We start from the raw sequence: 17,102 nt of genomic DNA, 5'->3' as shown, positions 1-17,102 counted from the left end.
GGTGCAGGCAACGCTGGATCCTAACGGACAGAACAAAAATTTTAACCGCAATTTCCACTGCCTATATGGAGAACCAGAATTTGGTCCACCCAAGAAAAGGCGCTCCATGCTTCCAGACTTTTGTGACCCTGTTGCACTGAGGTCTGAATTTGTTTGCACTAGTAGCAGTTATGCCTATGCTCTATTTAGGTGTTTAGAATTTTGTGAGCATCCAAGAACTGTCAGAAGCCAGCTGCTCATTCTGGGTTTTTGCTGCACTTCTGCCAGGATGCAGCAAGGTCCAGCTAGTTTGTGCACTGGCATCAGGTAAATCCCTTCCCTTTTGATAGTGCAATTTAAGGGCTGGCAGAATCCAGGTTTTGCAGCTATAAAATCCTGCTCTTACCTCTTTCTCTGTCCTTGCAACAGGTGTTCCCCAGCTCTACTCCTTGGGAGGGCCGTACAGATTTTCCCTGGGCAGCTGCTGATGGATCAGCCTCTTTAAATCAGAACTCATCTTTGCTGTCCTCCCCCTTCCTCACGTGCATGCCTGCTGGGGTGGAGGAGACCGGGGCTTCTCCTCTAAAGGAATCAGGGCCCGGGCAGCTCCCCGGTTAACTTAGCTCCATTGCTGTGAGCGCAGCTGGGGATGGGAGGGGGGGCGGCAGCTGGATAAGTGTGGGTGGAGAAGGGAGGCGTGGAGCAGAGGAGCTGGAGCAGCGCGGATTGCACTCAAAGCTCCCAGTGCATACGCAGCCCCTCTGGCATGTGCTCCATTCTCTAGTCCCTCTGCTTCTGGCACATCACCACCACCGCCAGCTGCTGCTGAGCCCCCTGCACTGTCAACAGCACCCAGGAGCGGGGTCAGAGAGCCTGAACAGAGCCCCAGAGAAGAAGCCCCCCAGGAGCCCAAACCCTGCAACTGGAGGAACCTACATTCTCTTCACCCCCTGCAGAAAGAGTCCAGGCAGAGACACCCCAGAAGGAGGGAGCTCTTTGAAGCAGGGCCACTGAGCACCAAATATCTCAGACAGACCGCCGCTGTGGGCACTGGGAGTGGCCCCGAGCAGGCACCCCCAAGGATCCAGTCTCTCCCCTGTACCTACCCTGGCTCCATGGAGGAGGAGGAGGCTGTACTGTCTCCTGGGGCTAACAGCACTGAGTGCGGCGTCGGGGCTAACTGGACAGGCACCCCAGTGTGTTGGCTGCAAGTGTCGGGGGGTGGCCCCGCGGTCGTGATTGTGCCTGTGCTCTTCGGGCTGATCTTCATGCTGGGCATGGTGGGGAACACGCTGGTGTTAGTGGTGCTGGGGCGAATCCGATCTGGGGGACGCCCTTCACGCAGCGCCACCAACATCTTCATCCTCAACCTGAGCATTGCAGATTTCTCATTCCTGCTCTTCTGCGTCCCCTTCCAAGCCACCATCTACTCCCTGCCCGAGTGGGTCTTCGGCGCCTTCTTCTGCAAGTGGGTTCACTACCTGGCCATGGCCACCATGCTCGTCAGCATCTTCACCCTGGTGGCCATGTCTGTGGACAGATACATCGCCGTGGTGCACGCCAAGCGCTCGCCCTGCATCCGCAGCAAACGCAACGCCTCCCTGGGCGTGGGCATCATCTGGCTGCTGTCACTGCTCATTGCCATCCCTGTGGCCCAGCACCAGGCCCTCATGAGTGGCCACCAGCAGGCACCCAACAGCTCCTTCTGCTGGGAGCAGTGGGCTGATGATTCAGCTGCCAAGCAAATCTACAAGGTGACCATCCTGGTGGTGGGGTACCTGCTGCCCCTGGTGCTCATTACCTGCTGCTATGCCAAGGTGGGTGAAGGGAGAGGAGGGGGAGGTAGGTGGCGGTCTTATAAGGGGTTCCAAAATTGCCAGTTTCCCTTACTTCCTACGCCAGGACTCATGATCAATCTATCCTCCCCATATTCCCGACGGATGGAAATAACCCCCACCACTCCTTGTTCCTTTCCTAAAGCTGAGGCTATCAATTCCACACCAGAGTAGGAGTGGGTGAAAAGAGGGGAGTGGGCAAAATTGGGGTAACATAACAGATCTCCAAATATTTATTTGCCTATTCCCTCCCCAGGATTGATGGGTGAGGGCACTGAAACAATCCCCATGTATGCCTTCTCCAGGATTGACAGAGACTTACCCCTTACCAGCCACCCCAACTCCCATGCTGATTTTTGTAGCTTTACAATCGTTTTCCTACTTTTGTAAAATGTTCCTCCCTGTGTTGCTGGGCGAGACCCACAAAAAAGGGAAATACTGTTAAGAGACTTTTTCTCAGACCGTTAAGCTACAGTATTAGGTAATGCTTCCAATTAAAGTGACTTAAGTTGCTGTCCCTTTAAGATTAACTGAATATTCTACCAGTATAACAAATCATCTTTTAAAGTGTATGCTTGAAATTTCAGTAATAGGATTTACATTAGAAAGAGGCCTTAACTCTTCTACTGTGTTTATACTGAAATCTCTAATCTCTGTCCCTGTGTGTGTGAGGGAAAAAAAGCCCTAATATACAATCTTTCAATAAAGAACTTAGCTTCCCCTATGGTAGCTTAAATTGATGCTGGTTTCTTTCCAGTTCATTGCTTATGGTGTGTGTACTGGCAAATGGCATGCGAATGACATTTAATAGATGGATTTTCTTATAAATAATTGATTTAGGTACATTAGTCTCCTGGCTCCAATAGCCAGAGTATAATAATTGCCTGGTTACAGCACTGCTGTAATTGTGTTTTTAAAGGTTAATTTAAATTCTGTTAGCGCACTGAATAGAAATTATCTTCTTAATAGTTTGTTGGTTTGTTTTGTTTTTTATAGTCCTGCATCTCTTTGAAGTCAGAACCTACAGGTATGTCTACACTTAAAATGCTACAGCTGCCGTAGCCGTTCAGTGTAGACTCTACCTACACCAACGAGAGGGGTTCTCCCCTCAGGGTAGGTAATCCACTGCTCCAAGAGGCAATAGCTAGGTCAATGGATGAATTCTTCCATTGACCTAGCACTATCTGCATGGGGACTTAAATCGGCCTAACAACGCAGCTCAGGGGTGTGGATTTTTCACACCCCGACCGACATAGTGAAACTGACCTAATTTTCTAGTGTAGACCAGACCTAGATAAGTAACTGTAAATTCAAGTTTCAGAGTGCCCAGTTCATAGTTATGCAGTAAGTGCCCTATACTGACTGGATGCAGAACTGACAGTGAGGTACTGACCATGTTACATCTTTATGGGACTTATAAATGTAGTTGAGTTAACCTGATCCAAAGTCCATCAAAGCTGCCATGGACTTCAACAAGCTTTGGATCACGCTGTTTATGTATAATGAGCTTGTGTACAACTCCTTGTCCAATCTTAGCTTTTTTCATAATTTTCCCCGGGAAACAAGCTTTTAGAAGAAACCTTAAGAGTTAAAATCTGGAGCTGAAAATTTCAAAATGTATTTAACAAAGCATTGAAATAGACTTTTGTTGAACTCTAACATCTTCGCAAATCAGTTCTTTTCATTCTTAAATGTTTCTACAAGCTGCAAGGCCATAGACAAACACACACAGCCTGTAATAGCATTTGTGCATGTGGTGTCTACTGCTAAATTATTATTATTTTTTTTTTAGGTTTTATATCATCTTCATAAAAAAGTGAAGAACATTTCCAAGAAGTCAGAGAGATCAAAGAAAAAGGTAAAATAAAAGCACTTCCTTAAGTCTGTGGAAGCAATTAATTATAAACTTTACTTCTAGCATATCCTGAATATAATGTACTGCATATGACAGATCTTTAAACTGACTAATGACTCTATATGCTATACCTGTGATTAGACTGGGGGCAGTCCAGGAGCACAGGTGAGAAAAGAGTGGAAGGGGCAGGAGCAGAGAAGTTCAGCGCTCCACCCGCTGAAGTGACACTGTCAGCATTTATGTAGGTGAATGGGATGCTCAGCCGCCTCACTGCTGGGCTATACACAGTGCAAGACTATGGCTTTACTTGCCTCCCTCCTTCCTGGAATTCCGTGAACAGGCAGTAGCAGGAGTCAAGCTCTCTTAATTTGCTGGGAAGCTGAAAGGAGAAATGAATGCGTGGCCCATCCTCCCCCGGGGTTCCTGGAGAGGATTGCAAGGAGCAGCAGAGTTGCAGACCTGATAGGGCTCTGTCCCTCTCTTTCCTTCTGAATTCATTGGTGCTGCAGCAGCAGGAAACAGGCTTCGTTCTCCTGTCAGAAAGTTGAGGATGCAGTGAGTGGGAGATCCATTCTGCTTGGAGGAGCACAGGAACCCATACTGATAATTATATTAAAAATAATTCCTTATAGGATATATCCCTGGAAACTACGTGGGAGGCCTTTAAATCAGAATAAGGGGACACATTATCTCATAAGAAAAGAAAGACATAAGCAAAAACAGGTAGACTTTTAGGAGCCAATTTATTAGTTGGCAGAAGCAATATTATTTGACTAATAATGCAAATTTACTCCAAGAGATGAAGAATGCAAAAAGAGGATTTAAAAGCACTGATAACAGGAAAGAAAAACAGACAGCTCTCTTATTTGCCGACCAAAGGCTTTATGAATGAGGGAACAAATCTGGCAGACTGCTAGTCAGACCAATTTCCAACAGAAAATCCAGAACAGCCTTAAGGACAAAAAATGGAATATTCCAAAAAACAAGGGTTCTTAACAAAGTGCTAGTGGAATATTGCTGAGAGAGAAATACTAGCAAATATGCAAACATGGAAGAACTGGGAGCATGTACTGCAGGATTTTAAAATGCCCAGACTGACACATAATGACAGAGTAGTACTACATGGCACAACAACACAGGAAAAAATAAAGATGGTAGTCTCACTACTAAAATCAGGGGGGAAATCCTGGACCAGATAGAGTCATGTTGAATTCTATAAAATGTTTAAAACATGGGTAACTCCATTGTTAGCAAATGTATTTCAGTCTTCCTGAGCAACAGAGTGCTTACCAAATATCTTCTATCAAGCAGATACAGTTTTGATACCTAAACAAAGTAAGGGCTTATCAGATCAAGCATTTTACAGGTCCATTTCTTTAAATATAGGTAGTATTATTTTAACTAAAATATTAGCATCCAGATTAGAGACAATAATGCCTAAATTAGTACACCAAAGCAAAACTGCCTTTATAGAAAAGGAAGAAGCCCTTTAAATAACATAGAAAATTCCTATGTGGTATAGGGTTCCAAGAGTGCTAATAAAGAAGCCTGCATTCTAACTATGGATGCAGAAAAGGCTTTTAACTTGGTAGAACACCCATTTTTGTTTAGAAATATGATTTTGGGGAACACTTTCAGAAGTGGATTGAAATCTACAAAAAATCCTATAGCATATATGTGGGGAAATATCAAAAAGGCTGCATTGATACCATTCTACAGAGAAACAAGACAAGGGTGTCCCTTATCACTCTTATTATTTGAGGGGCATTGAAGAAATTCAGGCAATCAGTGTTCTGGGAACAGAAAACAAAATTTCATTATCCTTATGCTTGTTATACAAGATATAAATAAAAGTTGGCTAGTATCACAAGAAATAATCAAAGCTTTTGGTTAGGAATCGACACAGACTAAACTACTCCAGATCAGATACTATTCCTGGGCTTCAGAAGATACCCAATAAATGATAAATCCCCACAGAAAAGTAGTGGATGATACTTTAATGACTAAATATGTAATTTTAATCACCATAAGTGTGGGGGTGGGGACTAAATATTGAGTCATTAATGAAAATTATTTAAAAAGACTTGAAAGGTAGGCATTACCATTGACTTTTACAGGTAGAATTGTGTATTTTAAATGAATATCTTGCCCAGGGTCTTGTCTCTTTTTTCCATGGTTCCCTTTACACTTCCCAAAAATTAGTCAGGAATTTTTTTAAAAAACCTATTCGAAGATTCCTGTGGTCAAACTGGAAATCAAGAATCAAAACAGAATGGTGGGAATGTCCTGGTGCTATCAGACTTCAAGAGATATTATAGGGTGACACACATTAGACTGGTACAAGAATGGATTTCTCAGAGAAAATCCATCACAAATACAGATAGAAAACCCAATCGCATATAATTGTGTGCTGGACTCTTATCCCAAAATTCTGGCACCAATGAAATATCGCCCACTACTTAAAAGTGCACTGACTGGTTGGGCATATGTGAGGTACTTGACCAAACAAAAATAAATATAATAAATAAAATAAATAATAAATAAAAAATAGAGCTTTCAAAGCCATGTTGAATAAGGAAGATTTTAGATATTGGGGCAAAAATCTCTATAATAAGTGGAAGGATTTCTTTATGGATGGACAACCCTTAAAAACAAACAGATGTCACTGAAATATTTTCTGAAAAAGAATGTGCAATCAGAGGGGTATGGAGGGCGGGAGGGGGTTCAGGGCTGGGGCAGAGGGTTGGGGTTCAGGAGGGGTCATGGGTGCAGGCTCCATGCAGTGCTTACCTCAAACAGCTCTCAGAAGCAATGGCATGTCCCTGCTCCGGCTCCTATGCAGAAGCATAGCCAGGAGGCTCTGTGTGCTGCCCCGGCTGCAGGCGCCGCCCCTGCAGCTCCCATTTGCCAGCAAGTTGCCAGCCAATTGGAGCTGTGGGGGCAGTGTGCAGATCCTCCTGGCTGCCCCTATGCGGAGGAGGAACATGGCACTGCTTCCGGGAGCCATGCGAAGCCCTGGCATGCACTGAGCGGGGCAAGCCCTCAACCCCACTCCCTGGCTGGAGCCTGAGGGTTGGATTAAAACCTCTGAAGGGCCGGATGTAGCCCCCGGGCCATAGTTTGCCCACCCCTGCATTAACCTGTATGTCTTGGCCAAAAGCTCATTTGGATAGCTACATGCTGTTTTATCATGAAAATATCCCTGCCACGTCAATTGAATAGCTTCCTGCCCTAAACTGTCTAACCCAGGAGGTGGTTGCAGTGCAGTGGTGTAGGTGACCTGATTTCTCTGTATTATGTGCATTAAGTTAAACTCTGGGATTCATCAGGCGGAAAGTTGATGTTAGGAATACAGCAATCATGTTTAAGTGTCTCAGGCAACAAAAATCAGGCAATTCAGAGGCAAGATTGAACCATTGCTCAACCTGCACTTACTACATAATATTCCATTGTGTGGAGCAGAATATATGAAATTATTCTGTACAGTGATTCTGGAGCTAATCTAAAGTCCACTATCTACACCATTTTTGGATCTGTGTGTGCTCCCAGTAGTGAATCCTTTATTGATCTTACCTAACCGGACGGAGAGACTGCCGAGACTCATCAAACCCTCGGATCGCTACCCCTTCCTGCTTCTCCACGTGGGCACCAATGATACTACCAAGAATGACCTTGAGTGGATCACTGCGGACTACGTGGCTCTGGGAAGAAGGATAAAGGAGTTTGAGGTGCAAGTGGTGTTCTCGTCCATCCTCCCCGTAGAAGGAAAAGGCCTGGGTAGGGACCATCGAATCGTGGAAGTCAACGAATGGCTACGCAGGTGGTGTCGGAGAGAAGGCTTTGGATTCTTTGACCATGGATGGTGTTCCATGAAGGAGGAGTGCTGGGCAGAGACAGGCTCCATCTTACGAAGAGAGGGAAGAGCATCTTTGCGAGCAGGCTGGCTAACCTAGTGAGGAGGGCTTTAAACTTTAAACGGGGGAAGGAGACCAAAGCCCTGAGGTAAGTGGGAAAGCGGGATACCGGGAGGAAGCACAGGCAGGAACGTTGAGGGGAGGGCTCCTGCCTCATACTGAGAACGAGGAGCAATCAGCAGGTTATCTCAAGTGCTTATATACGAAAGCACAAAGCCTTGGAAACAAGCAGGGAGAACTGGAGGTCCTGGTGATGTCAAGGAATTATGACGTGATTGGAATAACAGAGACTTGGTGGGATAACTCACATGACTGGAGTACTGTCAGGGATGGTTATAAACTGTTCAGGAAGGACAGGCAGGGCAGAAAAGGTGGGGGAGTAGCACTGTATGTAAGGGAGCAGTATGACTGCTCAGAGCTCCGGTACGAAACTGCAGAAAAACCTGAGTGTCTCTGGATTAAGTTTAGAAGTGTGAGCAACAAGAGTGATGTAGTGGTGGGAGTCTGCTATAGACCACCGGACCAGGGGGATGAGGTGGATGAGGCTTTCTTCCGGCACCTTGCAGAAGCTACTAGGATCGCACGCCCTGGTTCTCATGGGTGACTTTAATTTTCCTGATATCTGCTGGGAGAGCAATACAGCGGTGCACAGACAATCCAGGAAGTTTTTGGAAAGCGTAGGGGACAATTTCCTGGTGCAAGTGCTAGAGGAGCCAACTAGGGGGGGAGCTTTTCTTGACCTGCTGCTCACAAACCGGGAAGAATTAGTGGGGGAAGCAAAAGTGGATGGGAATCTGGGAGGCAGTGACCATGAGTTGGTTGAGTTCAGGATCCTGACACAGGGAAGAAAGGTAAGCAGCAGGATACGGACCCTGGACTTCAGGAAAGCAGACTTCGACTCCCTCAGGAAACAGATGGGTAGGATCCCCTGGGGGACTAACATGAAGGGGAAAGGAGTCCAGGATTGCTGGCTGTATTTCAAGGAATCCCTGTTGAGGTTACAGAGACAAACCATCCCGATGAGTCGAAAGAATAGTAAATATGGCAGGCGACCAGCTTGGCTTAACGGTGAAATCCTAGCGGATCTTAAACATAAAAAAGAAGCTTCCAAGAAGTGGAAGGTTAGACATATGACCAGGGAAGAGTATAAAAATATTGCTCGGGCATGTAGGAATGAAATCAGGAGGGCCAAATCGCACCTGGAGCTGCAGCTAGCAAGAGATGTCAAGAGTAACAAGAAGGGTTTCTTCAGGTATATTGGCAACAAGAAGAAAGCCAAGGAAAGTGTGGGCCCCTTACTGAATGAGGGAGGCAACCTAGTGACAGAGGATGTGGAAAAAGCTAATGTACTGAATGCTTTTTTTGCCTCTGTCTTCACGAACAAGGTCAGCTCCCAGACTGCTGCGCTGGGCATCACAACATGGGGAGTAGATGGCCAGCCCTCTGTGGAGAAAGAGGTGGTTAGGGACTATTTAGAAAAGCTGGACGTGCACAAGTCCATGGGGCCGGATGAGTTGCATCCGAGAGTGCTAAAGGGATTGGCGGCTGTGATTGCAGAGCCATTGGCCATTATCTTTGAAAACTCGTGGCGAACGGGGGAAGTCCCAGGTGACTGGAAAAAGGCTAATGTAGTGCCAATCTTTAAAAAAGGGAAGAAGGAGGATCCCGGGAACTACAGGCCAGTCAGCCTCACCTCAGTCCCCGGAAAAATCGTGGAGCAGGTCCTCAAAGAATCAATCCTGAAGCACTTACATGAGAGGAAAGTGATCAGGAACAGTCAGCATGGATTCACCAAGGGAAGGTCATGCCTGACTAATCTAATCGCCTTCTCTGATGAGATTACTGGTTCTGTGGATGAAGGGAAAGCAGTGGATGTATTGTTCCTTGACTTTAGCAAAGCTTTTGACATGGTCTCCCACAGTATTCTTGTCAGCAAGTTAAAGCAGTATGGGCTGGATGAATGCACTATAAGGTGGGTAGAAAATTGGCTAGATTGTCGGGCTCAACGGGTAGTGATCAATGGCTCCATGTCTAGTTGGCAGCCGGTGTCAAGTGGAGTGCCCCAGGGGTCAGTCCAATATCTTCATAAATGATCTGGAGGATGGTGTGGATTGCACTCTCAGCAAATTTGCGGATGATACTAAACTAGGAGGAGTGGTAGATACGCTGGAGGGCAGGGATAGGATACAGAGGGACCTAGACAAATTGGAGGATTGGGCCAAAAGAAATCTGATGAGGTTCAAGAAGGATAAGTGCAGGACCCTGCACTTAGAACGGAAGAACCCAATGCACAGCTACAGACTAGGGACCGAATGGCTAGGCAGCAGTTCTGCAGAAAAGGACCTAGGGGTGACAGTGGACGAGAAGCTGGATATGAGTCAGCAGTGTGCCCTTGTTGCCAAGAAGGCCAATGGCATTTTGGGATGTATAAGTAGGGGCATAGCGAGCAGATCGAGGGACGTGATCGTTCCCCTCTATTCGACATTGGTGAGGCCTCATCTGGAGTACTGTGTCCAGTTTTGGGCCCCACACTAGAAGAAGGATGTGGATAAATTGGAGAGAGTCCAGCGAAGGGCAACAAAAATGATTAGGGGTCTGGAACACATGACTTATGAGGAGAGGCTGAGGGAACTGGGATTGTTTAGTCTGCAGAAGGGAAGAATGAGGGGGGATTTGATAGCTGCTTTCAACTACCTGAGAGGTGGTTCCAAAGAGGATGGTTCTAGACTATTCTCAGTGGTAGAAGATGAGAGGATAAGGAGTAATGGTCTCAAGTTGCAGTGGGGGAGGTTTAGGTTGGATATTAGGAAAAACTTTTTCACTAGGAGGGTGGTGAAACACTGGATTGCGTTACCTAGGGAGGTGGTAGAATCTCCTTCCTTAGAAGTTTTTAAGGTCAGGTTTGACAAAGCCCTGGCTGGGATGATTTAATTGGGGATTGGTCCTGCTTTGAGCAGGGTGTTGGACTAGATGACCTCCTGAGGTCCCTTCCAACCCTGATATTCTATGATTCTAACCCTGCCTCAAATTAATCTCTGCTGAACTGTTCACCCATGCTTTAATATTTACCCATGAGTATCTCAGCTACTTTGTGGAATTGCCCACCTACAGGAGACAGGACCAGATCCAAAATTTTATGAGGAGCTCACTGGAACTCAATGATTTTGTTACCTATTTTGAATAACTAAAGGCAGTTCACTGTAGCTTATACAAGATGATAAGAAAATCAAATTAAGGTACTTTTCCAAGACGTTCCTCCATCTCTTTGTACTTCTAATACTTTCCACCACAATATTGTCTTTCTCTAGCCAGTAATGCAGGCATTATTGTCCAATTTATTAGCTCACTACAAGTTACTATTATCAGAATACAGAGACAATGACCTAAGCTAAAGTGCTGCGGCTATAGCAATAAATACTGTGGCAGTATTAGAATCCAGCAAAAGCAGTTCTCCAAACATTTGTTTAATATCATTAAATTTAACATCCCTGTGGTGGGGAAAACACCACAGCAGCCCAACACTGTCGCATTTAATTTCAGAAAGGGGGACTATGCAAAAATGAGGAAGTTAATTAAACAGAAACTAAAAGGTTCAGTGCCAAAAATGAAATCCTTGTAAGCTGCATGGAAACTTTTTAAAGACACCATAATAGAGCCTCAACTTAAATGTATACCCCAAATTAAAAAACATAGTAATAAAACCAAAAAAGTGCCACCGTGGCTAAACAACAAAATAAAAGAAGCAGTGAGAGACAAAAAAGGCATCCTTTAAAAGTGAAAGTTGAATCCTAGTGAGGAAAATAGGAACATAAACTCTGGCAAGTGAAGTGTAAAAATATAATTAGGAAGGCCAAAAAAAGAATTTGAAGAACAGCTAGCCAAAGACCCAAAAAGTAATAGAAAAAAAAATGTATAAGTACATCAGAAGCAGGAAGCCTGCTAAACAACCAGTGGGGCCACTGGACAATTGAGATGCTAAAGGAGCATTCAAGGATGATAAGGCCATTGTGGAGAAACTAAATGAATTCTTTGCATCAGTCTTCACAGCTGAGGATGTAAAGGAGTTTCCCAAACCTGAGCCATTCTTTTTAGGTGATAAATCTGAGGAACTGTCCCAGATTGAGGTGTCATTAAAGGAGGTTTTGGAACAAATTGATAAACTAAACGGTAATAAGTCACGAGAACCAGATGGTATTCACCCAAGTGTTCTGAAGGAACGCAAATGTGAAATTGCAGAACTACTAACTGTAATTTGTAACCTCTCATTTAAATCAGCTTCTGTACCAAATGACTGGAGGATAGCTAATGTGACACCAATTTTTAAAAAGGGCTGCAGAGGTGATCTGGCAATTACAGGCCAGTAAGCCTGACTTCAGTACCGGGTAAACAGGTTGAAACTATAGTAAAGAACAAAACTGTCAGATGCATAAATGAACATAATTTATTGGGGAAGAGTTGCAGATGATACAAAACTACTCAAGACAGTTAAGTTCCAAACAGACTGTGAAGAGCTACAAAAGGATCTCACAAAACTGGGTGACTGGGCAACAAAATGGCAGATGAAATTCAATGTTGATAAATGGAAAGTAATGCACTTTGGAAAATAACATCCCAACTGTACGTATAAAATGATGGGGTCTAAAATAACTGTTACCACTCAAGAAAGAGATCTTGGAGTTGTGGATAGTTCTCTGAAATCATCCACTCAATGTGCAGCGGCAGTCAAAAAAGCTAACACAGTGTCGGGAATCATTAAGAAAGGAATAGAGAATAAGATAGAAAATATCATATTGACTCTATATAAATCCATGGTATGCCCACATCTTGAATGCTGCATGCAGATGTGGCCTTCCCATCTCAAAAAAGATATATTGGAATTGGAAAAGGTTCAGAAAAGGATAACAAAAATGATTAAGAATATGGAATGGCTTCTGTATGAGGAGAGATTAATAAAACTGGGACTTTTCAGTTTGGAAAAGAGACAATTAAGAGGGGATATGATAGAGGACTATAAAATCATGACTGGTGTGGAGAAAGTAAAAAAGAAAGTGTTATTTCCTCCTTCTCATAACACACCATCTAGGGATCACCAAATGAAATTAATAGGCAGTAGGTTTAAAACAAACAAAAGAAAGTATTTTCTCACACAATGCACAGTCAACCTGTGGAACTCCCTGCCAGAGGATTTTGTGAAGGCCAAGACTATAACAGGGTTCAAAAAAGAGCTAAATAAGTTCATGGAAGATAGGTCCATCAATGGCTATTAGCCAGGATGGGCAGGGATGGTGTCCCTACCCTCTGTTTGCCAGAAGCTGGGAATGAGTGACAGATAACTTGATGATTACCTATTCTGTTCATTCCCTCTGGGACACCTGGCATTGGCCACTGTTGGAAGACAGGATACTGGTCTAGATGGACCTTTGGTCTGACCCAGTATGGCTGTTCTTGTGTTCCTATAGTCAATCCCTAGCCCTTTATCAGATGTGTTTTTTCAAGTCACCTGATGTTTTGTCAATAGGCACCACAAGTGCTGGCAGAGCAGGTGTCACTACCCCACAGAGGTGCCCCAACACTGACTTGGAGGTGCCACCTTCTGGGATGATGGGGTCCTGCAAACAAGTATTCCAGGTGGTGTTAATGTTGGTGGTTGTTGCTAAGGAACTGGATCATTTACTTCAGAGACCACTGCACAGCCAGCAGATGGTAAGGTAACAGAATTTAGGGACCTATTTTACCATTCTTATTCAAGTAAATCTTCCATTGATTTCCATGGAAAATGAGCCTCAGTAAAGAGTATAAGATCAGGTCCATAGTCGATACAGGTTCAGGGTATTGAAAAGCTAGTGTCCTGGCTATGAAACGCCATCACTCATGAGCAGTCCCTGCACCTTAATATTGCATAAAATTTATCAAGTATTGTCCATGGTATTCAGTGCTTGCCAACACAGGTCTCTTCCAGTGGATCTACTTGTTCAAAAGCAGATTCAGTTTTAAATGATGGGCTAACACAGCAATACATCATTTGATGACACTGGTATAGTTATAGTGGAAACTCCAAGTTTATGAAGGCTTAAAACAACATTCTAGTTGAGTTTTAGACCTGTAACTCAGCATTTCTGCTGATTCAGACAGCAAAACCAGCTGCTGACTCACCAGTACATAATTTAAAGCTATTGCAGAGATTCTGCCAGTCTTTTATGTGAATAAATTGTTGAGTTGGGGCTTTAATACATAATCATCATAACCATTTTCATTTAACTATATGTAGCACTTATTATTTCCATTATATATAATATATATGGTTTTCCATATATTGTATTCAGTAGCAAACTCACCCAGTGTAGCTAGGTGCTGTACGTACATGATCCCTGCCCCGAACAGTTGACAATCCAAGTCTTAGTAAGTTACTTGTGTAGACTTTTACCCCTGTTATGTGTGAAATTGTGCAGATTTGAAGGGGTACCAACTGCAGCCAGGTTTGAAAACGTAATGCTGAGTATAAAATGACTTGTAAACATATCCTCTAGAAGTACTGTAATATACACAACCAGTTTTCTGGGAATTCTGTTTACCTACTGCTCGGTAATGAGAAACTAGCTTAATTTTCCAAAAGTGAAGCTAAGGAAGATCAGAAACTATATTAGAATAATTCTCCTCGGGATCTTTTCCCCCTCATAATTAGCTTTTAATAGCTGCATTAAATTGCTCATTTCAGATGCAAGCTATTTTCCCACTATTAGAAATATACTGCTAACTGCATTGTATTATCCATTCTATCTTAGAATTAGGTATTTGTTCTAATAGTGCTTTTATAGCCAGTCCTGTCTAGGTATTCAGGAACTTTCTTACTTACAAAAGTGAACTATGGTGGCAAGTGTAACAGTGACTGGACAAGTTTCTGACTTGAGGTATAGTTCCACCATTTAAAAGCTAAAAGACTCTTTCTTTTACTCTGACCATGAGTCTCTTCTCCTTACCCTAAATTTACTGCTCCACTCATCAGTCATAGCTTTGAAAGCTGAATCAGAAACATGAGTAAACAGATGCTATTCAGTAGGTGCCGAGGAAATACACAAATCACCTTGCCAATACTCTTTTTTATCCTACTCCTCTCTCCTCTGCTTTCTTACCTTTTGTCAACAGGGCTTCCATTTGCCATGCTATCATGGCAATTTGAAAAGGCTCATAGGACCGAATGAGGCTGGTTATTCTGAAGTTTCAAACAGTGACTGATTAAACTACATGTAGTGTGAAGAGTGGAACAAATAGCAAAGATAGGGTGTAGCAAATAGCAAAGACAGCAGTAAAATGCTCAGAGAGGCACACAAGTGTGGTAACGTCTCACTCTAAAAATGTGTGCCATACCACGGAGTGGCAGCAGTAGCTGCTATAGAAAGTCGTGGTGTGATTGCAGCGTACATCTTCTTGGTTATCCATCACTGAGGGAGCAAAAAGGACAGTGCTTTTGTACCCGTGAATGGTGGATCCCAGCCATGCGGGTTTGTGATGCTGGAAGATCGCTTTAGGTAAGAAACTACTTTAGACAAGGATTTTAGCCTGGCAAAGCTAAATTGAGACTCTAAAAAGCGTGTTTTGCTTTTGTTTCAGATGTAACTATTTCTGTTGCCACTATTAGCCCTACTCAATATCTCTTACCCTTTGATAATAAACTCACTAACTGTATGTCAATGTTCTGATGTGATAAAAGGACCTGATCCCAAATTGTACCAATCAAACGGTGTGTGTTCCATTCCCTTGGAAATAGCGAACCTGATAGGTCTTGTGAGTGTCCAGTGACAGGGGCTGAATATTACAGGGGACACTTCAGAGGTGCCTGAGGACTGGGGCACAACAAGTGTAAACCTGCAAGGCAAAGGAAGGGCTAGCAGATCCCTGAGGAGATGGTTTAGGTGGCTAACAGACTGAAAGTGTCAGGGAGCTGACACCCAGGTTAGCATCAGCAAGTGTCTCTCTCACAATGTGGGGGGGGGGGCGGGGCGCGGAAACAGTGACATACAGTCCTGGGCACCTTGAGAAAAAGTGTCACAAAGTGATCACCCATTTTTATGTTATTAGTACTTAACATGAAATCAAACTTACTCTTCAGTGTGAGTCCTGTCTTGTGGTATGACACCTTTTACTTTCTCATTTTGGTACTCTTCACTCAGCAAGTGCTCTCACATCTCCCTTCTTTTCACAAGCAGGATTGGATTGTCATTTTCTTTCCCAGTTTGATTCAGCCATTTCATTTCCCCTCATAAGCAGTCTCTACTAGGCAGTTCTCTCAGGCGTTCTCAATTCTTGCATGTTCTTTCAAAATGTATTTAAAACATGTAGAGTGTCAGCCACTGGCACAGTAGGTATTGCAAAGAACACTTCACAACAGGCCTTGACAGAAATTGAATTACTTCTTGTAGTTTTTATTAAACTACCTTCCCTCTTATATAACTAATTGGTCTGGTAGAGCGACAAGCAGATTTATTACAAACCTGGTCTTAAAAAAAAGCAACAACTCTAAAAGATGAACAGCTTTCACTTTACTATTTTGTTTCAAGCTGTCTGCACAAAGCTGCTTGCTTCATGTCTGAAAGTCTAAGAATAATTTGGAAGCTGCAGAACCTCTAGTTCTCTAAAATATGCTTATAATTTCACAGTGATCAAAGCATAATTGCCTTAATTTATCAAATGTAAAATTAGCATAAAAACATGGTCTCTTTGAATGAGGTGACAGTTTTATGTCTAGACTTGATTTGTATCTTCCGCTAGCACATTGAGATGGAAAACAAAGTGCAGTCATCTTAACTCCATGGTTAGTGGTTCAATCATCACTCCCTTCTGCCTTGCTGCCTGACTACCATAATTTCGGCCATTATTAGCTAGAGTGGTTTTGTTCAATGTTTTTTCTTCCCCTGTGCAGAACCAGCAAAAATAAAATAAAATAAATAATTTTTAAAATCCAACCATCCCTTTTGATTTTATGGGAAAACAAAGGGTTGGCTTTGTGAACCTTTACCCATGCAAGTCTCACTAACTTCAGTGAGTCCAGACATGATTAAGGGCTTCAGGATCAGGCCTAAAACCTTGCCATACTTACTAGAGCAAATCTTCACCTGAAGTGGTCAGGGCATAGTAGCCTGCATTACTGTTTAAAACAAAACTCATTGCTAAGTGTCAAGTTCCAATAGTTTACTTAAATGAGATGTTTAAACACTGTTAATCTTATCAATGTTTTGGACTGTGGATTCCATATGTAATATTCTTTCAGATTAGGAACACACTGAGGGCAGGATACAGCCAATATACCATAAAAGCACACTAAGGAAGATAAACATAAGGGATGTAAGGAGGGAAGCAGGTACCAATGGACACCACTCAGAGCACTTACCAGTGGAACTCCAGTCATTGCTGCCAGGAGCTCAGTGCTGGGTCAGAGACTCCCCTCTATGCTTTTCAGGGGCATTATCTAGCAGCCTGAAAATATCTGCAGCTGTCAGTGACCTTAGTGGAATTTGTGTTCAT

At 43.5% G+C, this 17,102-nt stretch overlaps 1 protein-coding gene across 1 annotated transcript in view; it reads left to right on the top strand.

Annotated features, from left to right (window-relative positions):
• The first annotated feature begins 872 nt into the window (after positions 1 to 872).
• LOC311529266 (galanin receptor type 1-like) overlaps positions 873 to 17,102 on the top strand; it is a 40,669-nt gene continuing 24,439 nt past the window's right edge. The window contains exons 1-2 of the mRNA XM_084645118.1: positions 873 to 1,796; positions 3,607 to 3,672. Of these exons, the coding sequence (XP_084501244.1) occupies positions 1,095 to 1,796; positions 3,607 to 3,672 (768 nt within the window). The 5' untranslated portion in view covers positions 873 to 1,094. The remainder of the gene's footprint in view (positions 1,797 to 3,606; positions 3,673 to 17,102) is intronic.

This window comes from Lepidochelys olivacea (genome assembly GCF_965140295.1).
Source record: "Lepidochelys olivacea isolate rLepOli2 genome assembly, chromosome: 12".
NCBI lineage: Eukaryota > Metazoa > Chordata > Testudines > Cheloniidae > Lepidochelys > Lepidochelys olivacea.
Note: the sequence above shows the minus strand (reverse complement) of the source record. Positions and strands in the feature narration are given on the sequence as shown.